General features: G+C 49.6%; 1 protein-coding gene across 2 annotated transcripts; it reads right to left on the bottom strand.

Moving 5' to 3' along the window:
- Nucleotides 1-6,142: 6,142 nt before the first annotated feature.
- Nucleotides 6,143-18,578, bottom strand: ZNF605 (zinc finger protein 605). 2 transcript variants are annotated; one of them, XM_065568649.1, is made up of 4 exons: nucleotides 18,109-18,578; nucleotides 13,816-13,942; nucleotides 12,894-13,001; nucleotides 6,143-10,087 (listed from the first exon to the last, which is right to left on the bottom strand). In XM_065568649.1, exons 1-4 carry the CDS (start codon nucleotides 18,130-18,132, stop codon nucleotides 8,379-8,381), a joined length of 1,968 nt encoding a protein of 655 aa, XP_065424721.1. In that variant the 5' UTR covers nucleotides 18,133-18,578; the 3' UTR covers nucleotides 6,143-8,378. The 2 variants fall into 2 exon arrangements, with proteins under 2 accessions (XP_065424721.1, XP_023965291.2); XM_024109523.3 differs by having other exon boundaries at nucleotides 6,143-10,090; nucleotides 18,109-18,572.
- Nucleotides 18,579-18,888: the final 310 nt, after the last annotated feature.

The raw sequence follows: 18,888 nt of genomic DNA, 5'->3' as shown, positions 1-18,888 counted from the left end.
GACTTCAACAAAGAATTCATTTTACAAACAGATGCATCTGAAGTAGGATTGGGAGCTGTCCTATTGCAGACGGTCGGAGATGAAGAACACCCAATCCTCTACCGCAGCAGGAAACTTCTCCCGAGAGAGCAGAAGTATGCCGGGGTTGAGAGTGAGTGCCTAGCTGTGACATGGGCCATGAAAACACTGTTATTACCTTCTGGGACGACGGTTTACCCTTATGACCGACCATGCACTCTTCCAGTGGATGCAGCAAAATAAAGAGAAGAACACAAGGGTGACCAGATGGTTCCTGTCCCTACAACCTTTTCAATTCACCATACAACACTGGGCTGGAAGCCACCATGGCAATGCAGAGGGCTTGTCATGGATACACTGCCTGACGTCCCAAGTTGCCCAACCCCGTGGTGTTGAGCAGAGGGGGGGATATGTGACAGGGTCAAGCCAGATGGCTACAGGAGAGTGTTAGAAGGCAGATATATTAGTCCCAGATTAAGTAGATCTCTTTTCCCTGGGTAAGGTAATAGGGGCAGTTCCAGAACAAGCAGGAACTTGCTGGAGGCAATTAAGGCAGGCAGGCTAATTAGGACACCTGGATCCAATTAAGAAGAAACTGCTAGAATCAATTAGGACAGGCTGGCTAATCAGGGCACCTGAGTTTAAAAAGAACCTCACTTCAGTTTGTAGCGTGCATGCAAGGAGCTGGGAGCAAGAGAGCTGAGAGTGGGAAGGTGTATTGTTGGAGGATTGAAGAGTACAAGCATTATCAGACACCAGGAGGAAGGTCCTGTGGTAAGAATAAGGGAGGTGTTTGGAGGAGGCCATGGGGAAGTAGCCCAGGGAGTTGTAGCTGTCATGCAGCTGTTCCAGGAGGCACTATAGACAGCTGCAGTCCACAGGGCCCTGGGCTGGAACCCGGAGTAGAGGGCGGGCCCAGGTTCCCCCCAAACCTCCCAACTCCTGAGCAGACACAGGAGGAATTGACCTGGACTGTGGGTTCTACCAGAGGAGGTGGTCTCTGGGCAGTTCCCTGACCCACATGGTGAATCTCTGAGGCGAACAAATCCAGTAATAAGCGCAGGACCCACCAAGATAGAGGAAGAACTTTGTCACACTATCTACAACTTCCAGCCAGTGGATCTCATTCGGCCTTTGCTTGCTAGAATAAAGAGCCCCCTAAAATCTGATATCTGCTCCCCACGTAGGTACCTACTAACAGAACTGTCCCCTGGGTACGGCGAATTGGGGCCACTGCTCAGGAACCCGCAGGCCAGACCGATTGGCTGGCGTGGTCGGTCCCGGAAATGATGGGTTCATCACTTTCGCGCCCCCCTCCCCCCGCTTACTGATCCTGACCCTGCTTACTGACCACGATCAAGTCACCTCTTAACCTTTAATAATCTCTTCAGTAATAAACTACGTTGATTAAGCTCCTTAAATCTTTCACTATAAAGCAGGATTTCCAGACTTCGGATCATTCTAGTGCCTCATCTCTCAACCCTTTCCAATTTTCCAACATCTCTGGGAAAGTACGGACACAGTACTCCGCCATGGCCTCACCAATGCTGCATACAGAGGGAAACGCTCCTGCCACTCCTCCTGCCGTGACAGCGCGCTAGCTAAAGAGACAGAGATATGTAGCTTTGGGCCCAAGTACATTTCATACCATGGGCACGTTTTTTACATATTACAATTTATTTTTGTAGCTTCAACACCGTGCTAGGCACTTTACAGGCAAACATGAAGATAAGGCCCCTGCTCCCACGAGCGTACCATCTAACACACAGCAGAGGCCACAGCTCTACCACTGAGAGGAGTCCGCAGTACACGATGCTTGGGGAAAGGCCTGTGCATAACCCTCTTCTGCCTGTCACTGGGGCAGGCACACCAGGCTTTGTGGCACTCGTTCATTAAGAGTTGCTATGATACCTAAGTGGGAGGCCCCTAGTAGCTCATGGCCAGAGGTGAAAGTAAGCCGGTACGCCCTGGGACAGTGTACTGGCAAGAGCCGTACCAAGGCGGATTGGCTTCCCCTGGCAGCAATTTAAAGGGCCTGGGGCTCCCAGCAGCGGCTGGAGCCCCGGGCCCTTTAAATTGCCGCCAGAGCCCAGCTGCAGGAGCTCTGGGGAAGCGGCGGTGGGGCTCGGGTGGCAATTTAAAGGATCAGGGGCTGCGGCAGCCGCTATTGCCCAGCCCTTAAAATAGCTGCCGGAGCCCCACTGCCGCCTCCCCAGGGCTCTGGCAGCTGCTACAGCCCCGGGCCCTTTAAATTGTCCCCAGAGCCTGTGGCGGCAGGGCTCAGGCAGCTATTTAAAGGGTCTGGGGCTGTGGCAGTCGCTACCGCCCCAACTCTCTTAATGGCTATCCGTGCGTCTCTGGACCCTCTCCGTTGTCGAGCCCAGCCGGTTCCATTGCCCGAGGGTAGTGAGGGAATGGGTTATCAGTGAGGCGTGGAGGGCGCGAGCCCAGCCAGTACGGGCAATCCCCACCAAGATCTGAGCCTTTTCTCACACACCCGCTAGGGCTCGAATTTATGCTGTTTGGGACCCCTCATTGAGGAAAGCCTCTGGATGCAAGTCCAACTCTTACCTCCTCATGGTGAGAGTCGGTAACTGGCTTGGATAGCCAGGCGGATTGTGGAGGACAAACCCCTGTCCCTTTTGGGGTGGGGGATGGGGTTGGGCAGCCCCAATATAGCTGCCCCCTGGTAAGGTTGACTTCCCCAGGTATGGGTTAGCTTGCCCCTGGTAAGGGTATATCTTTTAAATATGGAAAAAAGTAATTTATATTTTTATACTGAAGTGGCGCTGGACCGGGTTAACAACACCCTGGCTGTCGGCTTCGATGCCCCGGCTGACAGTGTTAATTATATTAGGGGTATGATTAGGGTTGCTAGACCCATGGATAAGACTGTTTGGAATGAGAGAATACCTCAGGAGAATGGGATTTGAGACCTCCCAATGGAAAAGAAAAAGGGAGTTGAGGAAGATGAGATTATAGGTAAGGACCAAGGTGAAGAGATTTTATCTATTTTACCTATGGTTTTTACAAAGGACACTTTTAATAATTTATCTATGGACAATTTAAATCCAGATTTTGAGTATTTAAGTACATTTGACAATCCGTATTTTAAAGAACCTGGGCATTTTAATATTAATTCATCAAATGTTTTTAATTTTAATATTATTGATTCATCAATTTCTCTTAACTCCAATATGGCTTTTAATGACCGTACTGGAAATAACTCAAATATATCAAAAAGTAGTTTATGGAAAGATGGGGTTTTCTATTTGGAATACCCGGTTGATAATTTTAATTGTCCCATTTGCCCTCAGATCTTACCAGCATTTGGTAAATGGGCAAAACATATTCATGTTGTTCATAAAAGTAAGGCCATAAGAGCAATATGTCAAAAGTGCGGAAAGTCCTCTCAGTATCATAACATAGCTTCCCACTCCCCCAAGTGCGAGCCCAGGGAGGTGGATACCCCGGCAAAAAGCCATACCTGCTCTATCTGTGGGCTGGCATTCCATACCAAATCGGGATGAAGCCAACACTGCCGACACAGGCACCCCGCCATTAGGAACGAACAAAGAAAGAAAAATATAGCAGCAAAAAGTAAGAGTAGAGAGGTATCTTCTCGATCTCGTATCTGGACTAATGAGGAGATCGAGCAGCTTATACAATTAGAAAATAAATACTTAGGGAAAAGGAATATAAATAAATGTATAGAAAGTGAGTTAAGGACTAAAACTAACAAACAGATGTCAGATAAAAGCCGAGAATTGACAAAGAAGAAAGTGGTGATAGTTGGATGTAAGGACGAAGTGAGAGAGGTAGAGAAATTTAAAGAAAATATATTAGAAGCTCCTCCCCCGAGAGAAAGGATCTTACCATTGAAAGGACACCCAAATATGGATCAAGTGGAAAAGAAAATCTGTAAGCAGGGGAAACAAAGTAGAGAGGGATGGGAGATAGTAAATAGCCTAGGGGAGATTGAAATGCTATTAAAGGAGAATCTAACAAAAGCACTTGGATGGGCTACGTTAGAAAAGTTCTGTAATTCATTAGTGGGGGAAAATGTTAACAGGAATGAGGAACAACTAGAGCTGAGAAATAAGGGGAAGAGAGGGAAGAGAGAAACAGTCCAGTGCTATTACAAAATATGCCACCAAGAAGGCAAAATTTAAGTTTTATCAACAGTTATTTGGTAAGGATAGGAGAAGATTAGCCCGAATTATAATGGTTAAAAATTTGGGTATTTTCGAGTGCTTCTGTAGCAATACTAATCTTCGTATTAATGTGAAGATGACGAAAGGTTTTCACATTTTATCAAAATACAAAACGTATATAGTGAATCCAAAAGATAATTGGAATATAGGGACTGAGAAAATTGAGTACATTCAACCGGGGAAATTTGAATAATATCTAGGTGCAAGAATAGATCCATGGATAGGGATAGGAGGGTTGTCACTCAGGGAGAAATTGAATGAATGGAGTGAGAGTTTGATTAAGGCCCCCTTGAAACCGGCTCAGAAATTATTGATTTTACAAACATTCATTTTACCAAGGCTATTTTATAATCTACTTTTAATAGAACTCCCTTTTTATCTTTTAAATGATTTGGATATTTCAATCAGAAAAATAGCCAAACAAATTTTACATCTACCGCAATGCACCACTGATGGATTATTTTATTCAAGAGGGAGGGATGGAGGTCTTGCACTCACGAAGTTTAGTATACAGATTCCAAATATGTTAATTCGAAAATGGAGGAGACATATTGTCTCCAAAGATAATTGGATAGATCGATCTGATTTATATGCCGGAGAAAATCTAATTGATAAGATGTTTAATGCAGCAACACTCCATCTTAGAAAATGAAGAGAAGAAGAATTTTTAAGATGTGTGAGTTGAGGTGTCAGGGAATAGGAATAAAGTATTTAAAAATGATACAATTAGCAATTCAATTTTTTAAAATTCTAGTAAGATTAAGTCTTCTTCATATATTGCAGCACTTCAACTCAGAGCAAATATTTACCCCACTAGGGAGACGTTAGCGAGAGGAAGAGGGGGAGTAAATGCTTTTTGTAGGTGGTGTGGTAAGGTGCGAGAGACGATACCCCACATATCTGGTCAATGTTATAAAACCAAGGATGAAAGAATTAAAAGACATAATAGAGTAGTATCTGCAGTTATAGATAAGGCTGTTAAATTAGGATGGAAGGCATTAGCAGAACCCCATTTAAGAAATAGCAGGGGAGAGCTGAGAAAACCAGATATTATATTTACTAAGGGTGATATGGCGGTGGTGGTGGATGTCACAGTGCGCTGGGAAGATAATGCCAGGAGTTTGCAGCAAGCCCATAGAGAGAAGGTGGCTTATTACCTCGAATTAGAGGAAGAGATCAAAAACTTAATGGGTGGCAAAAATATCCACTTCTTTGGCCTCGTGCTTGGGGCGCGTGGAGTGATGGAAACAATGATCTGTTGAAAATATTAGGAATTGAGAATGGTTTTAAATACTTATTATAAATACTTAATAAATGGATTATATCCTATTTTAAATGATTATTTTATTTTTTACTGGATTTGGATGCGGACTGGCCGCTTAGAGTAACCAGGAAAGGGCAGGTAGTCACACCTGTACATAAATAGCTGCCGGAGCCCTGCCGCCGCTACCCCAGGGCTCCGGCAGCAGGGCTCTGGGGATGATTTAAAGGGTCCAGGGTGGTAGCGGCTGCCAGAGCCCCAGGCCCTTTAAATCACCGCCCGAGCCCCCGGCTGCTGCTGCTACCCCGGGGCTCCAGCAGCGCAGCTCGGGGCTCCCACTGCCGCTACCCTCCAGGGCCCTTTAAATTGCCACCCGAGCCCCGCTGCTGGAGCCCTGGGGTAGCTGCGGCAGGGCTCTGGCAGTGATTTAAAGGGCCAGGGGCCCCCTGCTGCCGCTACTGCAGCGGAGCCACCCCCCTCTTCCGGTTGAGGCTCCGCCCCTCCTAAGGACTCCGGAGTACCGGCAAGTCCTTTAAGTTACTTTCACCCCTGCTCATGGCAGCAGCAACAGCATGACGCAGCCAGCTGGTGGGTGCAGTGGAGCAGGGTCAAGCACTCCTGAAGTCCAGCTGTCTTTTTGGAGGGTGCGGGGGGGTGGGGGGGAGGACAGACACTGCCAGCTCCAAGAGGAGCAGCGTGGAGGGAGCCATTAAGAATGGACCGATGCTTTCAGTGAGAGAAGTGGCATTAGGGATGCTTGTCGCATGTATTTATACCTGAGGTAACCCCAGTGTTTGCTCCACCCAGCGGACCGGCATCTGCACTGAGCGACCCCATTCAGCAGACCCTACCGAGCATGGGGAGATGAACTGCTCTAAAGTCAGCGGGTCCCGTGGCGGGGGCGCTGCGAGCCCGGTGGAGCAGCCTAGCAAGCCGCGGAGAATATCTGGCTAGGTACTGACCTGCCATCCCTGCAGAATCGAAGTACCTCAGAACGGTGCGCAGATTCGGCCTCACAACCACCCCCCCACAGCAGGGCCCTGCTCTTATCCCCACTATGCAGCTGAGACCTACAGCCAGAGAGACTGGCCCAAGGGCCCACACAGAGTCTACAGCAGAGCTGGGGATTGAGTCCTGGTCTCCTGGACCCCCACACCAGTGCCTTGACCCCCCACACATATACACACACTCACCGTCCCACAATCCTCCAATTAATAAAGCCAGAGAGAGGAGCACTCTTCTAGAGCCTGGGCGTGGAGGAAACACACAATGGGCCAGCTGGAGACACTGGGTCAGTGATTTGGATGCATCCAATGGATTTCAGCCCATATCAGGACAAGGGACAATCCAACCCCCCCCCACACACACACACACACACATGTGGCAGATCCCATTCCCTACAGGTATTTCTCATGCTCCACAAGATGGTGGAGACAGGACAAAGGGTGGAGGTGGCTACCGCTCCCACTGACCACACTGCCCTGGAGCAACACTAGGGAGGAACAAGATCTTAGGTCAAGTGCCAGATTCTGCTCCCAGTTACAGCAGCGTAAACACCACTGAATTCAGTGGAGTTGCTCTGGATTTACATCAGTGTAACAGAATTTAGCCCCAGGAAAAGTTCTGACTACGGCATGAAAAGAGGGTTTGAGATGTCGTAGAGAAAAACGTCTGCTGGGGCTGGCTTTGCATGGGGAGAGGGAGCCAAAACGCCTCTGCACAGCGCCAGCCGCACTTCCAGGAAGGAGCTGATGGATGGTGTGAATCTAGCTCCAAGCACTCGATTCCCCAAAGGCTGGGCGAGGGAGGGATCACAGCCGAGCCCCCATCAGCTAGCAGAGAGGTGCACAATGTGTGCATGCAGCGCTGGCGCTTAGAGAAATACAGCTCCCATATCACAGTCTGCACAGTAACACGGGGCCGAAGCGGCAGAGAGCTGGTGAGAAAGGCAGTTGTACTTGGAGGTACATGGGAAGCTGTGCTTTGAGCTCTCACAGCAGGACCTCCTGCAGAGGGATCTTTGCAGCAGTGGGTACAGGTGGGTCACGGTCACCTTGATTTTCAAATAACGGCAAGTACCAGAAATGCCCCATGATGTCAGTATGAGATCGCCCTCTAGAGGTGGCGCTGTTACCTTGCTTGTGCATCATTTGAGCAAAGTAACAGTAAGCGAGGCACCCACATAGCTCCTCCTTTACTCTGACGGGTGATGCAGCAAAACGGTTTGATCTGAGGACCTGGGGCAGGGGTGGAGCCAGCAGGGCGTCATCGCTCCAGTACCCTGCCTACCGCTGTGAGTTATCGCTATCCAGAGGGCTCAGCTAAAGGGTTGTTGTGAGTCCCAGCACTTCGACCGTCCTGACTCCTTGGCGCTGACATCCTCCACCACAACGTTGCATGAACGTGTTGGTTTCCCCCTGGCAATGGAGATCTCCTGGCATATTTAAGGCTGACAATGCAGCATGAGGGGAGCAGGACGGGAGCAGGTGAGCACCTTAGTCACAGGGGCACCGGAGCAGCTACTCATTTAGCAATGATAAGGCACAGAGTCAGGAGCCGGACGGGGCACTGGATTCCAGGGTTCTCGCCTGCTGCCCATCACCGAAGTATCTGAGCACCTTCAGGAAGAGAAGTTCTACTGGACCTACTGCCAACTCGTTGCCATATGTGTGTCTTTCCCGGGCTCCCCGAGGGACTCTGACTCTACAGCCCTTTCCACCCGTTCAGCCCCTTCCCAGGCCTTTCCCGTGGGGCACTGCAACTTCAGCTTGTGCGTGAGGCTCTCACATGCTGGGTTCATCAGCTGAGCTCCTCTCCTGCTTCGGGCTCCCAGATGCTCACGAAAGCGAGTGCTCCCCCTGAAACATTCTACAGGCTCGGGGGGTTTACAGGGGCTCTCTGCCCGCAGCCTTGCGAGGGCCTTGCTGGGGTTGCCTCCTCTCGGAAGGCTTCTGCCCATCCAGCCGGGCTCTCTTGCGTGCGTGGGATCGCTGGTGTTGGAGAAGGTTTGTGCTCTGGCTGAAGCTTGTCTCGCAGTCAGGACAGTGGTAAGGTCCCTCCCCGGTGTGGAGTCGCTGGTGCTTAAGAAGGGCTGAGTTCCGGCTGAAGCTCTTATCACACGCAGAGCATCTATGGGGCCTCTCCGCGCTGTGGACTCTCTGGTGGCTCGTATACTGCTGCTTGCAGCGGAAGGTCCTTTGGCACGTGGGGCATCGGTAGGGGTTCTCCCCCACGTGGATCCTCTGGTGCCACATGAATTCCTGCTTGTAGCGGAAGCTCTTCTCACAGCCCAGGCACTTGTAGCTCTTCTCCCCGGCGTGGCTCCGCTGGTGCCACGTGAACTCTTGCTGGTAGCGGAAGTGCTTATCGCAGGTGGGGCATTTGTACGGCCTGTCGCCCACGTGGGCTCTCTGGTGCCAGGTGAATTCTTGCGGGTAGCGGAAGCTCTTCTCGCACTCGCTGCACTTGTACGGCCTCTCTGCTGCGTGGGCCCGCTGGTGCCAGACCAGCTCCTGCTTGGAGCGGAAGCTTTTCTCGCACCCGCTACATTTATAGAGCCTATCGCTGAGGTGGGCTCTCTGGTGCCACGTGTATTCCTGCTTGTAGCAGAAGCTTTTCTCGCACTCGGGGCATCTATATAGTCGCTCTTCTGGGGGGATTCTCTGGGGCAGGGACTGGGCTGGGCTTTGCTCACAGCGAGCGCGCAGACAGGGGGTCTCTCCTGGGGGGATTCTCTGGGGCAGGGGCAGGGGCTGGGCTGGGCTTTGCTCACAGCGAGTGCGCAGACAGGGGGTCTCTCCTGGGGGGATTCTCTGGGGCAGGGGCAGGGGCTGGGCTGGGCTTTGCTCACAGCGAGTGCGCAGACAGGGGGTCTCTCCTGGGGGGATTCTCTGGGGCACAGGCTGGGTTGGGCTGTGCTCACAGCGAGCGCGCAGACAGGGGGTCTCTCCTGGGGGGAGTCTCTGGGGCAGGGGCTGGGCTGGGCTGTGCTCACAGCGAGCGCGCAGACAGGGGGTCTCTCCTGGGGGGATTCTCTGGGGCAGGGGCTGGGCTGGGCTGTGCTCACGGCGAGCGCGCAGACAGGGGGTCTCTCCTGGGGGGATTCTCTGACATGCATTAAGATGAGAGCTCTCCCCACGGCTCCCCTTGCATTTGGGGCAAATGGAGGGCTCTGCTCCCAGGGGCGTCCCGCCGTGACCGCCAGCAGCTGGCGGGGGAGTGAACCATTTCTCACACTGGATGCATTTATACAGAGTCTCTGCAGGAGTGAATGGCTGGGGAGCAAGGACGTCCAAGGGCCAGAACCTGTCCTCAACCACACGCAGGCATCCCCCAGAGAGTTCAAAGGGAGCCGCCTGCTCACATCCCAGGGAGCAGCGTTGCCAGGTGGCTGCAGTGAGCCCGCTTTGCCAAGGAGGGGGTGGCTCCACTCCACTTCTGGCAGAGTTTCCCTGATGATCTTCTGAGCTGGACTGAGCCTGACAGACTAATTCCCTGTCCGAGCTCTGGAGGCCACGTTCTAACAGCCTGGGCCCTTCCAATTCCCTGAGAGTCTCCTGCGGATGAGTCTCCTTCTTCCCCCTGATCTCGGCAACTGCTGCAATGGAGAGAGAATCCAGCTGTTATTTATTGCATGGGCTGGAGAGAACGGAAAGCTCCTTTGAATACGTTCAGCCTATAGTGCAGTTAACATAATTATAGAGCAGCAGTCAGTGACATCCTGGGTTTATTTTAGGGCTGTCAATTAATCACAGTTAACTCACGCGATTAACTCAAAAAATTAATTGTGATTAATCGCAGTTTTAATTGCACTGTTCAACAAGAGAATACCAAGTAAATGTATTCAATATTTTGGATGTTTTTCTACATTTTCAGATATACTGATTTCAATTACAACACGGAATACAAAGTGTACAGTGCTCACTTTACATTATTACTTTTGATTACAAATATTTGCACTGTAAAAATGATAAACAAAAGAAATTGGATTTTTCAGTTCACCTCATACAAGTACTATAGAGCAATCTCTTTATCATGAAAATGCAACTTACTAATGTAGATTTTTTTTGTTACATAACTGCACTCAAAAACAAAACAATGTAAAATGTTAGAGCCTACAAGTCCACTCAGTCCTACTTCTCGTTCAGCCAATCACTAACACAAACAAGTTTGTTTACATTTATGGGAGATAATGCTGCCCACTTCTTATTTACAATGTCACCAGACAGTGAGAACAGGCGTTCGCATGGGACTTTTCTAGCCGTCATTGCAAGGTATCTATATGCCAGATATGCTAAACATTCGTATGCCCCTTCATGCGTCGGCCACCATTCCAGAGGACATGCTTCCATGTTGATGACGCTCATTAAAAAAATTATGTGTTAATTACATTTGTGGCTAAACTCCTTGGGGGAGAACTGTATGTCTCCTGCTCTGTTTTACCCGCATTCTGCCCTACAGTTCATGTCACAGCAGTCTCAGATGATGACCCAGCACATGTTTATTTTAAGAACACTTTCATTGCAGATTTGACAAAGCTGCAAAGAAGGTACCAATGTGAGATTTCTAAAAATAGCTACAACTCTAGAATGAAGATTTAAGAATCTGAAGTGCCTTCCAAAATCTGAGAGGGATGAGGTGTGGAGCAGGCTTTCAGAAGTCTTAAAAGAGCAACACTCTTATGCAGAAACTACAGAACCCGAACCACCAAAAAAGAAAATCAATCTTCTGCTGGTGGCATCTGACTCAGCTGATGAAAATGAACATGGCTCGGTCCGCACTGCTTTGGATGGTTATCGAGCAGAAACCATCATCAGCATGGAAGCACGTCCTCTGGAATGGTGGTTGAAGCATGAAGGGACATATGAATCTTTAACGCATCTGGCATGTAAATATCTTGCAGCGCTGACTACAAAAGTGCCATGCAAACATCTGTTCTCACTTTCAGGTGACACTGTGAACAAGAAGTGGAAGCATTATCTCCTGCAAATGTAAATGAACTTGTTTGTCTGAGCAGCTGGCTGAACAAGAAGTAGGACTGAGTGGACTTGTAGGCTCTAAAGTTTTATATTGTTTTATTGTTGAAGGCAGGTTGTTGGTTTTTTTACATAATTCTACATTTGTAAGTTTAACTTTCATGATAAAGAGATTGCACTACAGTACTTGTATTAGGTGAATTGAAAAATAGTATTTCTTGGTTTTTACAGTGCAAATATTTGTAATAAAATATAATATAAAGTGAGCACTGTACACTTTGTATTGTTATAATTGAAATCAATATATTTGAAAATGTAAAAAACATCCAAAATATTTAAATATTTAAGTATTCTATTGTTGTTTAATAGCATGATTAATCCCAATTAATTTTTTTAATTGCGCAATTTATCGTGATTAATTTTTTTAATCGCTTGACAGCCCTAGTTTATTTCAATGACATTAACATTTTGTTTCTATAGCATTCCCATGAGATTGGACTTTCAGCCATGCACCAGCTGGAAAACTCCTGCCCAGTTTTATGTAGAAATTATGAGCAAAATCCTGGTTCCGTTAAAGTCAATGAGAATTTTGCCATTGACTTCAGTGGGGTCAGGATCTCACCCCAGAACTACATCCTACTTGGCAATCTGCATGCAGAGGGCCCAAATCAGATCTACTGGACGTGGGTCAACTTCATTAACATGAATGCAGCTCCAGCTGCGTACGCAAGGTCTGCCTTTGGCCTTCCTGGGTCAATACGTCTCACAAATGTTTCTGAAGTCGCTCACTAAGCTTTAAGGGTGAAGTCCTGGCCCTTTGGAAGTCAAGAGGAGTTTTGCTATGGACTGCAGTGAGGCCAGGAGAGATCATTTCTGACCTGTTAATTGGATTCCTCTGATATTATGTCATAGCTAATCAGAAAGTCAATCCAGTGTAACAAAGTGGAGAGAGACAGACAGAGGTTTGTTAAAGGGTTTCCATTTGCTTGCAGCGAATAAATAGCAGTCAGACAGGGCATTGATTGACAGCCTCTGTCCTCTGCTAGGAAGGGGAGGAGCTCTCAAACTACCAATTTGGCGATTTGGTCAATTCTAGATCAGCTTGGGAAAGAAGGAGTGGCTGTTCTCTGTGACCTTCTTTTGCTCCCAGCAAGAGAATGCCCTCTCCACTCCACTCAAATTCCACTTTAGCAGCCTCTGCTTTGCTCCCCAGAGCCGTTCACCCACGAGCAAGGGAAAATGAAGACCCCCGTTGCTATTTCCAATGGGAGTGGAAATATAGCGGTGGGGATGCCTGGCTGACACCTGCCAAAATGATGCGCCAGTAACAACAGTTACTGCATTTGTTCCTGGGAGCAAAGAGGTAATTGCCAGCACGCAGGAAGGGGCACGTTGTTTCCGAACGGTTTGGAAATCGTTACTCACAGAAGAAGTTAAAAGCTTTTCCATTCCCAGAGTCCTTGTGACCCTTGACATACGGCTCTTCCCCACGTTCAATCAGCCAGATAATGTCAGGTTTAATGGCAGCATGACCTGGTGATGGGAGAAGAGAATTATCTATCGAGCCTAGGTACTTAGCTGGCCCCTCACAATCGCTAATGTGTTTATCCTCACAAGCCCCTGTGCAGCCGGGCAAGGCAGTTATCCCCATTTTATAGATGGGGAACTGAGGCCCAGAGAACCCGGTGACTTGCCTAAGGTCCCCAGACAGTCTGTGGTGGAGCAGGGAACTGAACTCAAGACTCTCAAGTTCTAGACGAGCGCTCTGACCACTGGACTGTCCATCCCACCTAATGTGTAGCTCAGCAATTACTCACTGTCCTGTCAGCGTTTTAAAATGACACTCCTGATTTAACCCCAGCCCAGTGTATGAACTACCCGGGAAGAGAGTGAAGATCCAGAGGCAAAAAAGCCTTGTGGATTGAGATGAGCTGAACAACTCATGCGAGACTCAGGTACCTGCACTTCCTGTCGAGGCATGAACGATACACAGTGCCCTCCTTGGCCTCAGCCACTAGCCCACTTACATCCGAACTTCTCCCCAGACACAGGAACGTCTCCATTCTGCTCCCACAATGGTACCACACAGCGTGCAGGGAGCGCTCTCTATGGAGCCCTGCCTTGGGCAGAGTTTGTACAGCATGTGCAGTGGTTATAGGCACCAGCGAGGACCAGGATGTGTTGCAGGGGGAGTTTAATAAATGGAAGGACCGCCCGGTCAGGGAGTTCTCTGGGTGGTGCTTAAGGCAGTTCTCTTTGTTTCATGTAATCACACTACAGAGCATGACTTAAGCTCTCTTATTTGGGGGCTGCATCTTCTAATGAATGAGTGACCACTAATCGTTACCCAGGGAGATCAAAGCCTTGTAGTTGTCCCTCATCACGTCCTTGTACAGCTCCTTCTGCCATTCCGCGAGCTCCTCCCACTCCTCCGCGGAGAAATACACAGCGACGTCGTCAAACGTGACTGGAGCCTGAAAGAGCAAATAAACCGTGATCAGCAGCCTCTACTTCAGTCACACCCTGAGAGCAGCAGCCCTGGGTCCCGGCAGGGCAGGGAGAGCGTTTCCTGCGTGTGTAACACACGCTGACAACACACGTTGCTGCTGGTGCCTCCAGGATGTGAATCCCCCGGGACAGCTCACACCTGTCACCGCAGGGCTCTGATGCAGGGACGGGGAGCAGCAGCCTGGCCTTTGTCTCGGTGGCAATCTCCTGCTGAAGCAGCACCCAATGCCTCCCCGCCTAGCTGCAGGAACCATGTGTTTGGACTAGAGACGTCAGCTGTTTATTAGGCCCCACTGACTAGCAAATCCAACCTGTCACTCACACCAGCGTTTACGTCACTCCCGATCTTGTCCCAGAGACTCCGCTGGCAAATGCAAGCTGCATACGGCTGGGTCTGGCCCATCGTTTGTCAGGGCCAAGATGGAACATTTCACTGTGACTCATGGGATGAGGTTCTGGCTAGGAAACACCCATTAACAGCTCCTCACAGCCACCAGGCAGGGAGCTATTTACATGAAAGATGCTGTGATTCATTAACGCAGGTGTAGGACATTCATGATACATGCAGGCTGCATTATAATTCAGTCTTCAGCGCATTTTCATAGATAAATAGACTTTCAGGTCAGAAGGGACCAATATGATCATCTAGTCTGACCTCCTGCACAACACAGGCTGCAGAATCTCACACACCCACTCCTGTATCAAACCCCTAACCTATGGCTGAGCCATTGAAGTCCTCAAATCACGGTTTAAAGACTTCAAGGTGTAGAGAATCTTCCAGCAAGTGACCCATGCCCCACGCTGCAGAGGAAGGCAAAAAAACTCCAGGGCCTCTGCCAATCTGCAGTGGAGGAAAATTCCTTCCCGACCCCAAATATGGCGATCAGCTAAACCCTGAGCATGTGGGCAAGACTCACCAGCCAGCATCCAGGAAAGAATTCTCTGTAGTAACTCAGATCCAACCTCATCTAATATCCCATCACAGGCCATTGGGCATATTTACCACTAATAGTCAAAGATCAATTAATTGTCAAAATGAGGCTATCCCATCATACCATCCCCTCCATAAACTTATCAAGCTTAGTCTTGAAGCCACATATGTCCTTTGCCCCCACTACTCCCCTTGGAAGGCTCTTCCAGAACTTCACTCCTCTGATGGTTAGAAACCTTCATCTAATTTCAAGTCTAAACTCCCTGATGGCCAGTTTATATCCATTTGTTCTTGTGTCCACATTGGTACTGAGCTGAAATAATTCCTCTCCCTCTCTGGTATTTATCCCTCTGATACATTTGTAGAGAGCGAACATATCTCCCCTCAGCCTTCTTTTGGTTAGGCTAAACAAGCGGAGCTCTTTGAGTCTCCTTTCATAAGACAGGTTTTCCATTCCTCGGATCATCCTAGTGGCCCTTCTCTGTACCTGTTCCAGTTTGAATTCATCCTTCTTAAACATGGGAGACAAGAACTGCACACGATATTCCAGATGAGGTCTCACCCAGTGCCTTGTATAACTGTACTAACACCTCTTTATCTTTACTGGAAATACCTCGCCTGATGCATCCCAAGACCGCACTAGCTTTTTTAATGGCCATATCACATTGGCAGCTCATAGTCATCCTGCGATCAACCAATACTCCGAGGTCCTTCTCCTCCTCTGTTGCTTCCAACTGATGTGTCCCCAATTTATAACCAAAATTCTTGTTATTAATCCCTAAATCACTTTTTTTTCTTTCTTAAAAATAGGAATTATGTTAGCAATTCTCCAGTCATACAGTACAACCCCTGAGTTTACAGATTCATTAAAAAATCTTGCTAATGGGCTTGCAATTTCATGTGCCAGTTCCTTTAATATTCTTGGATGAAGATTACCTGGGCCCCCTGATTTAGTCCCATTAAGCTGTTCGAGTTTGGCTTCTACCTCAGATATGGTAATATCTACCTCCATATCCTCATTGCCTTTTGTCATCCTGCCATTATCCCTAAGCTTCTCATTAAAGACTGAGGCAAAGTATTTGTTTAGATACTGGGCTATGCCTAGATTATCCTTAACCCCCACTCCATCCTCAGTGTTTAGCGGCCCCATTTTTCTTTCTTTGTTTTTTGCTTATTTATATGGCTATAGAACTATTGGTTTTAATTCCCTTTGCAAGGTCCAACTCTACACGGCTTTTGGCCTTTCTCACTTTATCCCTACATTTTCTGACCTCAATAAGGTAGCTTTCCTTGCTGATCCCTCCCATCTTCCACTCCTTGTAGGCTTTCTGCTTTTTCTTAATCACCTCTCTGAGATGCTTGCTCATCCAGCTCGGTCTACAACTGCTGCCTATGAATTTTTTCCTCTTTCTTGGGATTCAGGCTTCTGATAGTTTCTGCAACTTTGACTTGAAGTAATTCCAGGCCACCTCTGCCTTTAGATCCACAAGTTCTTCAGTCCAATCCACTCCCCTAACTAATTTCCTTAATTTTTTAAAGTTAGCCCTTTTGAAATCAAAAACCCTAGTCACAGATCTATTTTTCTTTATCTTTCCATTTTGTTTGAAGTGAACTTAGCTCATGATCACTCGAACCAAGGTTGTCCCCTACAACCATTTCTTCTATGAGGTCTTCACTACTCACCAAACTAAATCTAAAATGGCATCCCCTCTTGTTGGTTCAGCAAGTACTTGGTGAAGGAATCCATCAGCTATCGCATCCAGGAAAATCTGAGCCCTATTATTATTACTAGCACTTGTCCTCCAGTCTATATCTGGGAAGTTAGTCTTCTTCCCATTAATGTTTACTTAATTAAAAACATTAAAGAGGCCTCTAACCATATCCAAATCGGATCCCGGCGGTCTGTAGCACACCCCAAGCAGTATCCCAGGGGAGGCTCTAGTAGCTTTCTTTCCCAATGTGATTTTTGCCCAGACAGACTCTGTCTTATCCATTCCATTACTTCTTATATCTTTACAGTTTACCTCATCATTGATATACAATGCTACTCCACCACCCTTGCCTTTATTTCTGTCTTTCCTACACAGCACATACCCTTCAATACCTGTACTCCAGTCATGACTACTATTCCACCATGTTTCTGTTATCCCTATAATATCTGGTTTCACTTCCTGCACCAGTAGCTCTAGTTCCTCCATCTTGTTACTTAGGCTCCTCGCATTAGGGTACAAACATCTTAATTTTTGCTGTTTGGCTTTGCTCACATTCTTTACCCGATTAGGCCCAGACATTCTACCACCAGTATCACCTATTAGACTGGTATCTACACTACCCTTCCTCCTGATGTCCTTTCTCCTACCCACGGCTGTATCCTTTCTTACTTCGTTTTCTTCCCTCTCAATGTTAAAATCCTGCGTGGAGATTACCTGGACATCTTCCACCAAATTCCTAGTCTAAAGCTCTCTTAATCGGTTGTGCCAGCCTCCATCCTAGAAGTCTATTTCCCTCCCTACTCAGGTGCAACCTACCCTCCAGTATTTTTTGGGGGGGGGAGAGGAAGAGGGGAGCATTTTAGCCAGCACCGAATAATGCCTTGAATGAGCTGGGGTGGGATGGGGAAGACTGGTGTGGGGATCAGAGGGCACTTACAGAAGGAACATTGGCATAGGAGTCTTTGCTACATGGGGAACAACACATAATAATAACTAATAACACCTCGCTCCTGTACAGCACTTTTCAAAAGGAGACCTCCACGTGCTTCCCAACCATTAGTGCAGGGGTTCTCAAACTGGGGGTCAGGACCCCTCAGGGGGTGGTGAGGTTATCACATGGGGGGGTCGGGAGCTGTCAGCCCCCACCCAGACCCCGCTTTGCATCCAGCATTTATAACAGTGTTAAATATATTTAATAGTGTTTTTAATGTAGAAGGGGGGGTTTGGACTCAATGGCTTGCTGTGTGAAAGGGGTCACTACGTTAGTGTATTACCCTGACAAGCCAGCCCCGCCCCTGAGCCCGCGGGCGGGGCGGGGCGGCGATGATCCCATTGTACAGATAACAACCGAGGCCCAGAGAGACACTGACTCGGCCCAAGGTCCCCCGGAAAGTCGGTGGCAGGGGGCAATTACCCCCTGGGTTAGCGGCGGCAACCCCCCGAGGCGCGCAGCCCCGGCCCCGCTGCAGGCCCCATGGCAAAGCCCTACCTGAGCGGAGCGCGCCCCAGCCATGCCCCGGCCGGCCGGAGGCTCCTCTCCTCGGGCAGCGGCAGGTTCGGTCTCTCGGCTGCAGCTTCCCCGCTGACGGGGCCCCACGCCACGGAGCCCGGCCCGGCCGCCGCGCACTCGCCGGGCAGGAGGGACGGGCCGAGCCCGCTGCAGACGCACAAAGGCAGCAGCTGCCCCGGGGCTCGGGGCGAGCGAGACGCGTTTGCAGCCGCCGCGCTGGAGGTTCCCGAGGCCGTTCAGCCCTCCGCGGGCCGCGCGTCTCCCCGGGACCCCGCCCGCCCCTCCGCCGGCAGCCGAGCCCAGCCCAGCCGAGCCCAGCCCCGCAAGCGCCGCGTCGGGGCCCCGCTCTCCGCGCCCAGCCGCTGCCCGGCCCTGCGCGCCGGCGGCCGGAGCAGCCCCCGGCCGGGGAAGGGGTTTCTCAAACCTGCCGCCCGCGGGCCGCCCAGCCGAGACCCCTTCCCCGCTGGGATGCGCCGCCCTCCGGCTCTGCGGGCCCAGCCCCCGCGGGAAGCCGGGCCGGGGCAGCTGCTGCTGGGTGTGTTGGGCTCGGATCTGGCCTGGGGGCAAGTCCCGGACAGTCCAGTGGCCCCGGGGAGCCGAACAGCAGGACTGGCTTTGCTCACGGGGGCACAGGGGCTGCGGAGCCCAGAGCCGATAGCTGAGAAAGGGGCTGGGGGCACAGGGGCTAGTGGCGCTGGGCAGGGCTGGGGACCTGCTGCTGGGGGGTTGCTCATTCCCCCGAGCACAGCTCTGCTCCGG

Source organism: Chrysemys picta, chromosome 15 (genome assembly GCF_011386835.1).
Source record: "Chrysemys picta bellii isolate R12L10 chromosome 15, ASM1138683v2, whole genome shotgun sequence".
Lineage (NCBI taxonomy): Eukaryota > Metazoa > Chordata > Testudines > Emydidae > Chrysemys > Chrysemys picta.
The sequence above is the reverse complement of the archived record's forward strand: the minus strand, read 5'-3'. Positions and strand labels throughout refer to the sequence as shown.

Excerpts from the sequence above, each read along its gene's own strand:
- ZNF605 (XM_024109523.3), bottom strand. The coding sequence starts at position 18,132 with ATGGCTGGGGCGCGCTCCGCTCAG. Across the intron at positions 13,943-18,108 it reads CTGGGGCGCGCTCCGCTCAG|GCTCCAGTCACGTTTGACGA; the intron begins GTAGGGCTTTGC and ends TTGCTCTTTCAG. Across the intron at positions 13,002-13,815 it reads CAAGGCTTTGATCTCCCTGG|GTCATGCTGCCATTAAACCT; the intron begins GTAACGATTAGT and ends TCCCATCACCAG.